This window comes from Empidonax traillii, unplaced genomic scaffold, assembly GCF_003031625.1.
Source record: "Empidonax traillii isolate 1590-97213 ecotype Southwest subspecies unplaced genomic scaffold, ASM303162v1 scaffold49:size1601597, whole genome shotgun sequence".
Lineage (NCBI taxonomy): Eukaryota > Metazoa > Chordata > Aves > Passeriformes > Tyrannidae > Empidonax > Empidonax traillii.
The window spans coordinates 1,160,138-1,177,259 of NW_020955242.1; the positions used below are offsets into that span (position 1 = coordinate 1,160,138).

Here is a 17,122-nt window from a genome sequence, read left to right on the forward strand (position 1 = left end):
TTGTGATTTTCATTTCCAGTTCCAACTGACATACTTAACATGGGAAATCAGACACTTTGCTTTAAAAGTATACAGGTGACATAGATCAGCTGTGGAGTCAGAGGACATGTCACCTACTGAATCCCTTGGAGCCTTCTAACACCTTATGTCCCCTGAAAGCTCCTTACCCCAAGGTAACCACACAGTTTGATCCAGCTGAGTCTGTAAAGTTTTTGAGAGGGCAGATTAAACTGATACGATCGAAGACTACAGAGTGCTTAGAATATAATTTTTCCAATATGTGCTTTACTTTTGATATATGTGATATTTATAATACTCTCTTTCTTGGAAGTTCACTAGGCTTCCAGTTTCTCCCCATGCACACTGTATTGAAGTTACATGCCAAAACTGATAAAGACAGCATTTATAATACAGGGAAACTTAATTTAGAGTCAGAACTGATTACAACACTAGATGCAAGATACTTGGGTCTATGCTTCAAAGTGAGTATAGAATATTTTAGAATATGAATTTAAAGTAATTCCTTTCAAAAGGACAGTCCTACAGTGATTTTATCTAAAGAGAAAACAGAGCATTCTTGTTCCTGAATGAGAGAGTCCACACATGGACTTAATCAGGAAAAATTCTGTGTAGGCAGTGGAGGCGAACATTTTATTATCAGTAAGCACTTTTCATTCTAATCAAGGCTTTAGAGTCTGAAGACAAGACAGACATTTTAATCTACTTACCCAATTTTTGTTTTCTCTTTAATTTTGGATGAGGAACCAGTTTTCGGCTTTTTGCTCTCCTTGTCCTTTGGTTTGGATTTAACTTTTCTGCCCTTCTTTTCCTCTTTTGCTTCAGCTGAAACACTGGGGAAGTTCTCAGGGCTCATTACTCGTGGAATGTTTCTCTCTCCTCTCTCTTTTGCTTTTGCAATTGCTTCAGATATTATGCGATTTGCCTTCTCTTGTTTACTTTCCGAGTCTGTTTTTTTCTTCTGCTTCTTTTCAGACATTGCCCTCACCTGGGTATTCTGCATCTTAGTATATGATCCTGAACCATCAGTCTTCTTAGAGGAAGGAGGCTGTAGCACGAGAGAAAAAGCAAATAAAATCCTCTTATTTTAAAAATATAAAGAAAAAGTGCAAGCATTTTTTATATGGATATGCATTTTTAAAAAATGTAGCTGTCAGGCACGCATGCAGACACAGAAAAGGAGGAATTCAGTTTATACCACAGAATGGCGTGGGTTTCAGAGTAACTACATCAATTGTGGGTTTTAAACAACCAATCCACGCACTGAAAGTCAGTAAAAAATATTCTTCTAAAATTCTCTCAGCCTTCACTCCACATCTGTAGTTAAATCCTTAACATTTCCAGCATTCCCATACATTTGACACACACATCCAATATATCCAGTAGAATATGGAAAAGCAAGGAGCTCCCGAAGGTAACAGCATCAGTGTTTCGCCTTTGGTAGGATACCAGAACCACAGTTACCTTAAAGCAGACGAATGATCTACAGGACTGACTCGGTGATAAACACAACAGATGCTCGAACAACACCAAGATTAAAAAAACAGACAAAAGATAAAACCAAAACTAAAATTACGCAGCTCTGCATCCGTAAAACGATAAGACAGCAGTGTTTCTTTTATTTAGATCAACATGCGCTCAGCGCCTTGGTTAAAAAACATAACTTGTTTTTATTTTTCAGGTTTTTAATGCCCGTTTCATGGACGCAGAATTGTTTACTGGGCTGATGAGCCTCTCCTGCAGCCAGCCAGGAGACATGTTTTTGCTTTCCTCCCCTCCCCCTTTGAGGAATGGAAAGAATTTCCTATTCAAACACAAAAACCCAGCAGATAACAGTTACATTCTCACCCGTAAATGCGCCTCTGCCTACAGCAGGAAGAAAAGCCACCAGGAATTTCCACACACATTTTCTGGGCAAACCCCGCGCACTTCCCGGGATACATGTTCTATGGGTGCCTCATGGGCGGCGGGGGCGGGAGGCAGGGATGGGGCCGCTCCCGATGCCACCTTAAAGCCCCGGGGCTGGAACAAACAGCCGGACCCAGCACGGGAACAGCTCAAGATGGCGATGCGGCTCCCGCAGCAGCAGCCAGTAATAAGGAAGGTTATTCAATCCCATTAGCCTTTTAGCCCAAAGAACCCCTCCTCCTCCCACTCATTCAGGCTCTCACTTACCCTTCCTCTTGGCCTCTTCACTGAAGACATTTTTGGCGTCAGACAAAGACTTGCCCTCCGCTTTTGCAGCACCCCAGGCAGTGCTCAGGAGGAAAGCATGGGGAGAAGATTGCTAAATGGCCTATTTAGCGAGCGGCAGCCGGGCCGTGCACGGCGCTCCCCGAGCACAGAGCGGCTCCCGGAGCATCCCCGCGCCCTGCCCGGCGCGCTCCCGCCGCCCCCGGGCCGGGCCCGGCCCCGCCGTGCGCGGACAGAGGATCCCAACAAAGCGCGGAAAGAAACGCACAAAGCATCAAACGGCATCAGCGCCAATATTAGCGCTGGTTAGACCCGCTCCCCGCGGAACTAGGCCAGCAGATGGTGCTACCCGTCATTATTCCATTAGGCTCCGGTTTAACCCCCGCGGGGATCGGCTTTAACCCTTCCCGCTCCCCGCCCGCAGCGCCGCCCACAGCGGCCGCTCGCTCCTTGGAAAACCGTGGGAACCAGCCGCTGTTCCGTCCTGGACCTCGCTGCGCTGCGACCCTGCGGCTCCAGCCCCGGGGACGGCACGGGGGGACAGCGGCTCGATCCGAGCCTGTGGCCTCAAACAGATCTCGCTCTCCAATATACTCTTTTATTTTTTTTAATATTATTTTTCTTGCATTTAATTCATTAATTACTATAAGCTGGCAGCAGCGACTCCATACGCATCTGCTGACAGGCTTCCCTGCTTCCTACAGAAAATGGAAGAAGTCCTTGGTTTTATCCCGCTGCCCTGCCCGGACCTGCGGGACCCTGCGGTGAGGACTCGGTTACTTGGGACACGGCTCTGTGGTAAGCGCCTCTTCATTCCAAGGTTGGTTTAAAGCGCTATTTTAAAAGATCAGACAAATTTTTATATACGTATTGTGAACATATCAAATAAAACAGAAAAGCAGATATGGTTGGGGTTTTTGCAAGGTTATTAAAAAGACCAAGAAGCTTTTGACAGCATAGCTCTATTCTAGCAATACCCTTGATTCTCAGAAGCCCGTTCAAGAAGAATGAAGAAAGATCAGGATTTTATTTCTGTTTTGCTGAATATATACTGATACCCTTATTTTGCAATATGGGTGTTTTTCCATAGGAAGTTTTAAATATTGCAAGGATTTTGAGATTGTTAAGATTAGGCCTTACAATAAAACAGAATTTCACTTCTATTTAAGATTCATTTCAAAATTAAGTTCCTCGCCCAGTGAAAACACTAATAGTACCAATAGATTAAATGGTCTCTTTCCTTAACAATACTATTTAAATTCAAGGATATTTTTAAATACGCAGCTTAATTACAAGGACAATTATTACATATTAATTTTACTTTTGAGAATTCTGGGCAAGATGTTTCTACATTATGTTTACAGTATCTATAAAAAATACATGGATTTAGCTTTTAGGGTTATTCTTTTGTATCTTAGTAAAAATGCTAAATAATGTACTATTTTGCATTTTGAGATCAGCTAAACAAAAAAACCTATTCGTAATGTACCCTTGCTATAATTTCAGCTCTAAGTCAAATGCTACTGAAGTCAGTACTGTTACATTGGTACGTTCTTGAACGCTCCTAAGCCAGAAACAAACAAACAAAAATGCTTAATTATTAAGTAGGCAATACAGAAATGGTGGCTTTTTCATTAATCCTTTTACAATCATCTTCCTAGATATTTTATTCCTTTAAAACAAAGTTTCTTTGCTACATTGACTCAGAGGTTAAAGCTGCCTTCCAATTTATTCCTCAGCAACATTTACTACATTCTTACTGTAGAATTTTGAGTATGCTGGACAAGGCTCTTCTGTGTTCTAATTCCTCAGGCTCTTGCTCTGCACTATCCCTTCCGAGTTCTGTCTCCTGCACTGCACAAACATTAAGCTATTTCTTAGAAATCCAAGACAGTGTTTTTTTAATTTTGCCATGACATTTCTAACCATATGGAAATGACATTCACAAACAAGCAGGAAGGCACCAGCCAGCCATTCTAAGCTAAATAAAGCTGTAATGAAACCTTCACCAAGAAAGTCATCATTGCCACAAAAAACAAAACTGGAAAGCAACACAAATGTTTTGAGATTAGAACATGGAACACACTTGGACTACAGAGGACAGGATCAGTGTGTACTTAGCAACCGAAGCAACAAAAGCCACCTAATTCAGCCTCGAGGTCTTTTATTCTGATAATAATTTCATGATTCAAATATATGCATGGCTATAAAATGATTGAACACTTATAAATCATCATGCACACTGAAAACCATTTCAAAAGCTATGCAGCATCTGTAACAAAAAGGAAAAAGCCTTTTGCAAGACTGAAAATACCCCTTCCCCCTTAGTGAGCGGGAGTGCAGATCAAACATCCTAAAGGAACATATCCTTTCACCAGCAGCTTACAAACCTATTCCATCCAGAATAAGAAAGATTCTTAACTGACAAACATACAGAAGAAGATGGAAAGGAAAACCCTGAGGCAGCCACGTATTTAAAAACTGAAGATTTTATTTGGAAAAATATGTTTTCACTTCTCACGGTTGCAAAGATTATCATCCAAATATAACTGAACGTAAACCAATGCAATGTTGTCTTGAGTCTGCACAGAGAGAGCTCCAGGGTATCTGCTGCTGCTAATGGCTTTGCCAAGCAGCAGCCTAGTGCAGTGAACAAGCCTCCTGTCAGTTCCCTGCTGCTCCACGCAATCCTGTGGGCAGCAGGGAAACGGGCAGGAATCACGTCAGATTCACACTACTGCTGCTGCCTGCAAAAGCCATTAACAGCAGCAGGTATGGGCTGTGCTGCTGTTCACACCACAGAGCCAGCCCTAAAAATACTGAGGGTGGAATAGATCAGACTACAGCTGGAAACTTCCCCACACATGCCCTGATTCACAGCCAGGAGAGCATCTTCTCAGCAGTATTCAAATAAATTTGGCATTCTGTTTTCTCAAGAGTAGAAGGAATCCTACACATATCCGAATGATTTCTTAATTAAGCTAATGTAAAAGCAACCAAGTTACCAGGCAATATCAAGAGACTGAACTACGACAGAGTCTTCCCAATAGCCAACACTACTCTGCTGAGTAGGCTTTCCATGGAGAGGCATTTCTCCAACACTTCGCTGTGGTTGCAGAGGACATGCATTTGAAGATGTTCACTGGCATAGCAGTCCTTCCCCCAGCAAGGACAAACCATCATCCTCAACACTTACAGACCTTGGGGTTTTCCCCTCAAAGGCCTAACCCATTTTAATTTGCCCCAGAACAACTAGTATTTCTTCACATCCTTTGTTTTCACTACAAAGGAAGTCCCAAGGAGAAGGTGAGTTTAACATGGAAAAAGGGTCTAAGTCCTAGAAAACCCTCCCAAATCCTGCCTTATCTGTTCCAATACTAAAACATGGCCTCCACTGTAAGAACACCTTAATAGGTATGGCCATTCACAATGGAGTAGTATTACTTTCAATTCTATGCATTCACAGAATCTTTAAGACCGAGCATCTCTCCTTAGTTGCATCCATTCTTGATATATTTCAAGGACTGATAATGCTTTCCTCTGGAATTTTAATGAATCACACCTTTGTGATTTAAAAAAATAATGTTTTCCACTCGTGGATCTACTGACCCAAACATTAGCTAGCACTATAAACTAAATTATGACCCTAACTAGTCTGACAACAGAAAGCTAAGGTCTGAATTTACAATGGCTTGAATTATCCTTTTACTCCTACTGGTAGTAGTAAAGACCTACAGGAAGATGCTCAGACTAAGGCTTGAATTATCCTTTTACTCCTACTGGTAGTAGTACAGACCTACAGGAAGATGCTCAGACTAAGTACCATATGCCTGGAGAGCATAAAAAATTCTTGCAGGACTACCAGGTCCTTAGGAAAATCTAGATGACCTTGACATCAACTTCACTAAAAGCAGCTAAAATTATCCACCTGGAAACCTGATCTTCATGCATTACCACATCATCTTTGTGCATCTTTATTACTAAACAAGGCATCCCTTTGTGCTTGTCAAGTCACCAAAACAGTATCAATATCACAACCATAATACAAATAAATAAATTGCATAACTAATGATAATCAATAGTTTGGGTTTTTTCCCAAATCAGCTTATTTTGTCGCATCATAATCACATGAAAATTTGAAAACTGCAGTTGCTTTTAAGCTGCTATAGTGAAAAATCTTAAAGGAATAACCATTCATCATTCGAATTATGAAATTATATTTATGTACGCAACTTTAAAAAAAGGCATGAACTCAAATCAGTGACTTCAGAATTCCATTCTAGTACTCTGAACTTTTGTCCTCTAGAATAGCCTGCATAAATAACTCTTCCAGTGATTTTTTTTAATGGTTGATTTGTATTTAAAAGGTATATCTACAAAAAGAAAAAAAGAACCCACACCCTTGACAAGGTCCATCTGTAGAAGATTGCTTACAACATGAATGCATGTCACCCCACATGTGGGCAGAAAGGAGTCTCCTTTGCTGCATGGCAATCCCAGCTACAAAAGATGTAGTTTTCCTCAGACAATATACTGGAAAGAGACCACGGGGTTCTGTCATTTCTCCACTCTCTTTGGTACATGTATGGAACTATTAAGGGAGCCAATGAAGCATTCCACATTGTGGTTCTTTCAATAGGCTGATAATACTCTTCCTTCTTTTTCGTGCTTATTATCATTGCTCATGCACATCTCAGTGTTTAAAGGATACAGAATTTCAAGACAAGCATATGTGAAACCTAACCCAAATTAAAATAGACATGTTACAGACAGATTAAAAAAAAAAAAAAAAAAAAAAAAAAGAAAAAGAAAAAGAGGGGGAGAATCTGTCTTTTCCATCTTCCATTCTCGTTATCTGTAATGTCGTATTTCTAAGATGAAACATGCACCTGTTTGTATGTCACACTCTACACAGGGTGTTGTTTCACATCTCAATGATACAGAACCAGTAACAATATAACTAATCATGTTTTGCCACTAATATAGTGAAGATACCATAGTTATTAGTAGCAGCTTCCTAACCACTGACTTCCCCTATCATTCACGGGCACAAAATCAAGCCACTGTTCAGTGTAAGCAGCTGCTACCCTGGGCACACTGTAGAGGCAGCACTGGATGTTACGGAATTAGTCCGCAGCACACATATTGCTTCCATTTGGAAGACTTGGTTTGAAGGCAGTATTTTGGGGCTCAGTGCCAAATATAGTTAGAATGCTTTTTTCTGAATATTTAGTAGCGGGATAAAAACTGTGTGTAATTTGCACTGTAATTCTTAAAGGAGGCACTGTGCAATGGAGCACATTAAATTGCCAGGAAATAAAAGAAATTGAGAGCTTCATCCTGCTTGCTCTGCCAAGTCAGTGCATTGAATGCGTGTCAGTTCTCAGTGGTTTGGTGCTCTGTACCCACTTCTCTTGGGTTCCAGTCTCTAATGGTGCACAGCTATTTGGAAAGTGGCAGACAATGCCAATAAAACCCCCTGCCTCAGCAAAACCCCTCAGTGCTCTTTTTCACAAGCAGAACCAGTAACACTCAGTACTTGTATTGATCTGAGCCTCAAGCAGTGCATACCTCACGTTCCTCCTATGGTCCCCACGACAAGTATCACTATATATTACTTAACAGGAGAAAACTCTGGGCTCCTATATATGGGGAAAAAAAAAAAAGTAATGTTCATATTCAAGACAACTGGTGGATGTGCCATTGAATTATTAGGCACAGACCAAATTCACAGGCATGCCATACCTGTATGGATTTTCTGAAGCCTTTAATACCTATCCTAAGTGTCAAAATGTTTTAGCAAAAAGGTTTCTTTCTTGCATTTTTGATCCATCTTAACCTTACAAATTTTGCAATTATTTGACTCCTTAAAAAACAGTTGACTAAACTCTGTAATCTATAAAAGGAAAGTCAGGTTTCAGTTCACTGTTTGAAGCAAGTTCTGTGTGGGCAGCTGGAAATAAATCTGCAAAATACGTCACCAAATACTTATGGACAAGAAAATTCAAACATATTTTGGTTTAAAAAGACTAATCATTAGAGTTCAAAATCCCCAGATTAAGCTCTACAAATATATTGATTCACTGAAATTTCACATCATTCAACACCTCTTAGAAAATACAGGTAACAGTTTGGTTCATCCGAAACACCTCCCCTATTTTCCTATTTTTACAACAGGAAAAATTTATTTAACATGTAAAGCCAGATAGCTTCTATCACTGTGGGGAGTGGAATGCTGCAAAGCAGCAAGAGAGCAGCTCTCCCCAACCTTTTTTTCATGACCTTTTATACTCCAGAAAAATATAACATCAGGTGAAGCTGCACTAATTTAAGGTGATGAAATCTTTCAAAATGCTGATTTAAAGGTAAAACATCAAAGAATTGATGGCAAAAGTCTTCCCAACAGAAAACAAACTCAAAATTAAACTGAATTTTCCAAGTTGCTACATGCACACCTGTGTTCTGTATGGCCACCAGTTTTGTGTGCTACCACGAGAGTAATTTTCTAATGATTTTATTTTTTTTACCAACCAGAGAAAGAAGACCGGGAGACAAAACCCCACACAAACTATCTTCAAAAAGAACAACAAACAAGGAGCTTTTTATTCCCCTTAATCCAAATACCCAAGATCAGCTTCAGCATTCCTGTCCTGAGCACCCTAACAAACCAGGACAGCAAACATCTCTGAGCAAGAAAAGGCAACAGAATCTTAATGGTAGTTGGTTCTTGTCAAAACTTAATTTCAGTTACAGTGTTCCTTCTAAAGCTCTCGTGGAAGTGGCCTTGTAGGAACATATTTTTATAATTGAAACAAAAATCTGTCATCCTTAGGAAGTTTACTACTGTCACTGTTTCCTTCCACTGGCCCCCTCAAAGCCCCTCCATCTGTTACCAGTCCCAGAAGCAGAAGACATTACAGGTGTGAAGGGCTGTGAAGTGCAGAACCCTCCCAGTACATTCTTTGTACTCTTCTGCTACTTAGAGGAGTCACTGAACGTACTGAAGGGATGAAAGGATGGGCAGGTGGGGCAAGAACTGCGCAGAACCAGCAGGAACCTGCCCAGTTTTTGTCTCAGTACCTCACTCCTGCAAGTACCTACATGAAGGAGAGCTGGACTAGGTAAGAGAAACAACCACAGGTTAAACAAAACACAGAGACAGATTCTCTTCCACAGTATGTTTTAACACCAAACTCTACACAAATTTTGTAGTACATCAAGTGCAAGGGTAAAATAAAACTCACTCAGAAGATAAGTGAACAAGCTTATCCGGAGTATGAAGGCTCCTGGAAAAACATGCTGCAACATGGTCAGTCCCAGGAAATGATTCTATGATATTAGAGGCAGCCTACTTTTTAAATTTGTTTTTTTGTTTGGTTTTTAAAAAGTATGTATTTTCATTGTTTGTTCATAGCAGAACAATGAAGTACTGTGAAAGATGTAAGGTGAAAAATAAGTATCATTTGATTAACAGGGAAATACTGATCATGAATTATCCTTAAAGCAAAACAGAACTGCATATTCAGAAAGGCTGGCATGTAATATCTCTCTTTACAGTAATTTTGTTCAAGGGAAGTTGTGAAGTTTAAAAGTTTACTCAATCTTTGAACTTTGTAGTATTGCTCGATACTCAACAGAGTAGCCAAAATGTTAAGATAACAGAGTAACCAAAATATTTTCAACATAATTTCAATTAGTTAAAACCCCCCAGCACTTAACATTCATTAAAATATATATACTGACAGGAACTGGGAAAAGCAATTATTTTTAACGTGAACAGCTGGGGAGTCACTAATATCAGTCCTGACTGCACAGCATATTTCCATTTAAATCAAAGGGGGGGCATAGTTCTTCCACTTCAGTTCAAACCAACTTACGTATTTTTTGTTTCAGCTTCAATGAACTACTTTAACAGCTTTAGATGCTGGAACCTTCAGCACAAAGGACTCCTTTAGCATATATGCTAACCTAATGAAACTACTCCTGTTGAATCTAGTTTTCTTAGTTAAATATTCATGAACAAAATCCTCCCCCCCTAATTAAGGAGTAAAACAAGATGCCTAAAGAAAAGGAATTTATCAAAAAGGTGTGATGGTTTGGAAATAGGGGCCCCAAGTCAGAGAATACTACTGGAGAACAGCAGAATTTGATTTCAGGCAAATGAAACCCAAAAAAGCAAAAAACTCAAACTGTTTTTTTCCCCAAAAGTATCCTAAAAAATTTCTAGAGAAAGAACATCACATCCAAGAGCTTCATAGAGATAACCATAAAACAAACAAAAAAACAAAACAAAACAAAAACACACTAGAAAACTCCAAAAACTCCCACCAGCAGGGAGCATGAACTTTTGGTAGAGATCAAACAGAAAAAGTGGCAAGACAGGTCTCTAGAAAGATAAGCATAGTGGTAACTTTTTATCTCAGCTCAGTCTGGCTGCTAGCAAAAGTGGCAGGACTAGACCCACTGGAAAGGTCAAGACAAGAGACATTCTTATCATCTTTAGTGGCGTTGAAGTCAACAGAAAGTGCCATCGACATAGAGCAGAATGACAGCCTGGTCAGAGACCACAGTGTGCTGCCAAGGACATCCCCAAGCACACTCACAAGCATGAGCCCCTTCGTTCCTCTGTCCCCAATAAGCAAGGTTGGGTCACCATTTCTGAAATCTGAAATCAAAGCCTGTACACATTTGCTATTATACCATATTAAGCCATAAAAGCACGCTGGGCTGGCACCACAAAACACATCCCTCATGTAGTGTCAGGAGCTGCTCAGATTTCATAAGACGATGTGACTGCACGTCAAAGAATCCTCCCAAGGATGATATAAATAGGAGTTACAATGCAGACACATCAAAATAAATTTGCCTAATCTTTTTAAAAAATTGTTCTTACTGAACTCAAGGAGATTAAGACACATGTCTGATTTTGTCACTCAGATGTTCCTTAAATAATTTACCTGCCTTCCCTGTGACAGCTTGGGTTCTGTAACAGCTGGTTGCTGCTTTTACGAGTTGCAAAGACCAAAGTTCCTGCTACAACAGAGTTTACACATCAAGCTAAGCCATACCTGGGCCTCATGGACAACTGCTACAAAGACTTAAAGATGAAAACCAACTCACATGTACTGCATCTTCTTATTCTTCTGAAGATACAAACAGGTACTATAAGCCATAGCATGTTGCAAGTCACAAAAATCACAATTGTTATGTTTTCCTTGTAAGTTTGCTTAAAATATTACTAAAGAACTCTCTGTGGTACTCAGTAAAAACAACTGGTACAGTGAAAAACAAAAGGTACAGTGAAACAATGGCTTTTAAGATTACTTAAGATTGTTTCAGAAAGACAGCTTTGAATGACAGGTTTTTAAAATAATGTTTCAAACTATAGGAAAATACACAAAATGCTCAGAACCAAAATATCTGCAATGTCTTCTTTAAAACTATCTTCTTTTCCTTCCAAGATGTAAACTAAAACTAAATTGTGAAGTCATGAATATCTCTTAAAAGAGAACTTCCTATCAATCTGTGAAACTAATTCTGGTTTGCAATTCAATATGCTGCTGAATAGCATTATGTACACATATATGATACACGACAAACATTGAAATTATTCTCAAATACAGACTAACTCCTGAAAAGGCAGTATGTAAAAGATGGGAACAATTTCATGAGATATAAATTAAAATGCTTGCCTTCACAGTAAGATATCAAGGGAAAAAAAAAACCAAGTAAGTACAAACACAAGCCAAATAATCCACACAAAAGAAAACCTGCCACATTTATGAAAGAAAAATCAATCTCTACTGCAAATTACACAGCTTTCAAAAATGTAAGACTTGTCATCTTCTCTAGCCTAACATTGCTAGTTTCATTTATCAAACTCAGTCAAATCAGCATTAGAATTCTCAGTCTCATTTTCCTAGAAACCCACTAATTTATATTTATTAGCCTTTAGAGATCCCAAATCCAATCCACTCAACACCTGACAACAGACACTCTCTTCAAAATCCATGTAACCAGGAACTTGAGAAATTTTTTTTTTAAGCTGATAATGAACAAAGAAAACAATACCTCTCCAAATGCAGGAGGCTGTTAGGTAGCCAAAGTGCTAGAAATTATTTTGATCTCTATATTTAAAATTAACATAATAGCTAAAAGAAACTATAAAACCTGAGTGCACAAAGACACAGACATCTGGACAAAAGCCACATGAATTCCAAATGTAATTCAGATTCTCTGGCTTTGAAGCCTTACTACTGGTTAACATCTTTACAAGTTCTGCTTCTCTTTCAGTAACAGCACTTCACTAACACTTCATAAAGTGTATGATTTTCAAGATAAAGCACTGTTCTGGATGTTTTAGAGGCAATGGTATGTTTGAAGCCACTAAAAAGTTTAGATAATAGTGTCAGTCGAAACAGATTAGTGGTTACTGGAGCCAACGGATAGTCCCACATCGAGGCCACTTGCACTCTCTTTGCATTGGAAGCTACAGTTCCATGCACAATTATTTTGCCTCTATTGCAGAAAATGATGCTTCCCACTCCTTTCTCACACAATCACAGGATGGCTGAGGTTGGAAGGGACATCTGGAGATGATCTAGTTCAACTCCCCTGCTAGGGCAGGGTCACCTAGAGCAGGTCACACAGGATCATGTCCAGATGGTTCTTGAATAGCAGGAGACTCCACATCCTCTCTGGGCAGCCTGTTCCAGAGCTCTGCCACCCTCACAGCAAAGAGGTTTCTCCTCACATTCAGATGGCAATTCCCCCATTTCAGTTTGTTCCCATTGTCCCTTGTCCTGTCCCCGGGCACCACTGAGAAGTCTGGCCCCCTGCTCTTGACACTGTCAGATACTTGCATGCACTGACAGCTCCCCTCCACTGCTTTATGGAATATGATTCTGGGCAACTGAGAGAACTAAACCAGGAACTTCTATTCCTGAAAAACACCCTTGACAAAAAAAGTGCAAAGTTTCTCTGCACATCAAGGAGTTTCCCAGTTCAGTTCATAGCACAAATGGTTGCATTAACACAACACAAAGTGGAAGAAAGTTTTTTTTCTTAAACTTTTCTTCCCTTAACTAATTATAGTCTAGGCATATATTGAACTGCAGCTTTAACAGCCTACAGGACGGGCTGCTGTCTTTAAAAGACAATTTAACATGGATTTTGTTTTCTCTTTTCTCTGTAATTAGGTACCATTTCTTCCAGACACTAAGCTTGCACAATTGTATCAGTACTCTTACATTACTGAATTGCTTTACAGTTTTCCAGTGTTAACAAGACATCTGTTTGCAAATAGTTATTTAGATTATTCAACCACACTTATCCTGCAATATCATTTAAAAAATAATGTAAATTGAACTTATTTTAGTCAACTAGTCTCACCTTGCTATCTGTAGGATTACTCCTGTAATTTGACCCAGCCAGAAGCTTCCTTCCTATGCCTGCCATCTGTTAACTACTTTTTGCAAAAATGTTTCTCTTTTGGCACATTTAAAAGACAATTATAGCAGTCATTTAATGAGTGTGCAATTATCTCAGGAAAAATCATATTCCTATATTATAACAATCATTAAAACAGCAAGTACTTAATTTAAAAGAAGAAACACACAAAGAATTGGACAGCCTAATTATTTGACAAGTGACAAAGGTTGAGAGAGACTTAAGAAAAGCAACAGTGATAGCAAAAATATTCAAAAAAGATGAAACAATTTAACTTGGAGATGGTAATTACAATCTCATAAACTCTTTAAAACAGTAAAACAGATACTCTGGCACATTTCCCTGTTCTTAAAAGCCCAGCAATTTTTGGGCATATTATCATAATTAATCATCTGTAAATGTGTTAGAAACTAATCTCACAAACATGTACTTCCTTTCCCCAACATATGCAATTTGTAATTTTTAAAAAGAAATAAAATGTATAAAAGGCTTATATAAAACATATAAATTATATACAAAAGCAAATGCTTCTTACACATTCAACTATAAATAAAGCTATCAAAACATTACTGTCTTTATGATTAATATATCATTGGCAAAACCCCACAGATTAATAATGAAATCATGTGATATACAGCTATAATTTAAAAACTTGGTTCATTCCAGGACCTGCACTGCTTAGGCTCAGAGATATTGCCCTACTCCTCTAATTAACTCTGTGCATTTGACACAGCTTTGCCACTTCCACTCCCACCTGGTTGTGCAGCCCTTTCTCAAATCAAAGGAAGAAAGCAAAAAAAGCTGCAAAATATTGTACAAGAAGGTCAGTGGAAGGATTACTTTCACTACTTCAGCATAGATGATAAACCTATTAGGTGCTGGAAGACAACTGAATTCTGGTGCCTCACTGTGGTAGAGAATTTGAGCTCCTAAAAGGAAGGTGAAAAATGTTCCTGAAGCACAGAAAACTAAATCCAGTGCATACAACTTGTAGAAATGCTTAAAAGGAAAGTTCAGACAAGATCTACATTTGCTAATATGATGTCACCCATAAAATTAACCCTAATTAATGCAACAATATAAATACAGTGGATATGCTTAATGGGAGCTATACCAGCACTATTAAGCACTTTAAGAAAAAGGACAAGGTTTTATGGCTCTTTTGGTCTGTGGGTTGTTTTTAAGGGTGTGTGGGTTTTTTACATCTGAAGATTACAAGTTATGATTTGTAATGCACCCCAGTGCTTACTGGAACAATGTCTAGATTTCAGATCACAGCACCATTAAGGCTGGAAAAGACGTCCAAAATCATCAAGTCCAAGCTCTGACTTGAAGCAAAGCGGGGCAAATTCTGAGATGTGTATTTTGTCATGCTCAGTCATTCACTGTTTCCCAAGCAACACACATCAAGCAGCACCATAATTTTACAATCTTGTTTTGTACCAGCACTTAGGAGCCATAATCTATAAAGTTACTGTGCAAAACACCCAGTGTCTTCTACAAAGAATTTCTAGATAGTGTGATCAGTCCGTTTAAAATATTTCTCATTACAGGCTTCCTTAAAATTAAATCATAGAGAATGTAAAAAGTACACTCTAACAAATACTACACCCTTGATTTTGATACATCTTCCATAACTGCATTTATCAAGTAGTTGTCTGGTTTTGGCTCTCATAACTAGCCAAGAAAACACATCACTGCTTACTATGTGTTTCTCTCATAAAAACTTTACAGTGCCAAGATTTCATATACAAGTAGAACAGCAACCAATGGCAGAATAAGAGGTTTACAAGTGGAGTAATCCAGAGGATACATGTCTACAGTGAGTTTAGAGCTGATATAAAAGAGAGGCATCTGATAAGACAGTCAGAGTTGAAAGGCCTGTGACAATTTAGGGCACCTCAGCAGCACATAAGCCTGGTGAAAATTAATTGCCTCTCTGGTGGGATGTTCATATATATATGAGTTTATGGCATTCTGATAGATCCAGATGTCCTGGGGTACACCACCAACCAAGCAATTATCTACAACGTTCAGACTTTCTCTGCCAAGCTTTCAACAAGGGCAAGACAAACTTTCAAAAAAACATCATCTGTTGCTATAAAACAAGTGGTAGGACAGCTCAAGCTTGCAGGCATAAAACAACTTGCATGTTTTAAGTCAGTTTTTAGAAAAACAATGTGAGATATTGGAACTCATGAATACACGGAATTGTCAAGTTAGGTGCCAACTTTTAGTCACAAAAAGGAAAAAAATTATTCACTTGATTTAAGAAGTAAGTCTACCACATTGTCCTATAGCACTTAGGATTATTAATGGAATATCATTTTTCAGTTTAACCTCAGTTTGTCCATTGTCATGTATGTAGCCAGAAGACTTAGAACACTTACTACAGAACAACATACACAGTGAGATGGCTGTAAATGTCTCTTAGAAGAGTTTACACCTCAGATTATCTTTTCAACTTTCTTTTTCTTCTAAATATGCAAAACGAAGTTGAAGCCTGGATTTTTGTCATCTTTTTTCAACTTTATGAAAAGCAAATAGATTATTTAGCAAACTCAAAACAGTTTTAAGTGGAGTTAATAAGATCAGAAGTCTTGTATTAGTCAACACTGAGGCTACATGAATCTTCATTTCTCCACTTTCTGTTCTCAAACTCTGATGAAAAATGCATGATGTAAAATTAAGAAGCACAAATTATTTACAATTCTAATCTAATTACAGCAAGCATAGAAAGTGTATTAGCAGCATAAGACACTCTAGATTGTTTTTAATTCTGTAGCATTAATACACCTAACAGACTGTATTAATTTTTAAATTAATTTCCATTATAAGAATAGCCATAAAAGTAAAATTGTGATGAGTATGCTTGCTTTCAAATACTGAAACAAGTATTTAATGTTCTTTTTTAATTTAAATAACCTCAGCCTAACTGCAGTTAAAGATCTTTGGTTGTCTAATATTGGGTCCATTCCAACAGCTACAGCTCATTAACTATTTCATGAAATAAACTTGTCCTTTCTGAGAAAATCTCAACCGTTATCAAGCTGAAGCTATAGAAAAAAAAATTAAATTCACTAGTAATTGTTTACTCAATGTGTACAAAAGCCAGTATAAACATGGTCTTTTTAGATAATTAACAGCTCACCCTAACTATTACATATGAAACTTGTCAAAATCCTTTCCCACCCAACGCCTTGTCTAAAGCCAACCAGTTTAAGTGAGACCAAAATTCCTTCCCCATCCCTCACTACCCCTTTTTTCTCTCTGGTTCACCTGCACACATTTGAAAAAAGGTCAAACAGAATAAACTTATCTTGAACCTGAAATTCTACAAAGTGATCAAAGAACAGAAGTGAGAATTAGAACTAAAGTGCCTCTTAGAATTGCAGGCAGTCAAAAGACAGATCTGAAACACTTAACTTCAGTAATTGCCATATTTTTCCTTTACTATTCACAC

The 17,122-nt window shown here is 38.5% G+C and overlaps 1 protein-coding gene across 6 annotated transcripts in view; it reads right to left on the reverse strand.

Moving 5' to 3' along the window:
- CHD9 (chromodomain helicase DNA binding protein 9) overlaps positions 1 to 17,122 on the reverse strand; it is an 84,669-nt gene that overhangs the window by 49,530 nt on the left and 18,017 nt on the right. For 4 of the 6 annotated variants that reach the window (XM_027879005.1, XM_027879006.1, XM_027879003.1 and 1 more), the window contains one exon: positions 729 to 1,066. In XM_027879005.1, coding sequence (XP_027734806.1) covers positions 729 to 1,066 — 338 coding nt within the window. Of the gene's footprint in view, positions 1 to 728; positions 1,067 to 1,866; positions 2,024 to 2,193; positions 2,858 to 17,122 lie in introns of those variants that run through there. The other 2 variants (XM_027879007.1, XM_027879009.1) reach the window with 2 other exon arrangements.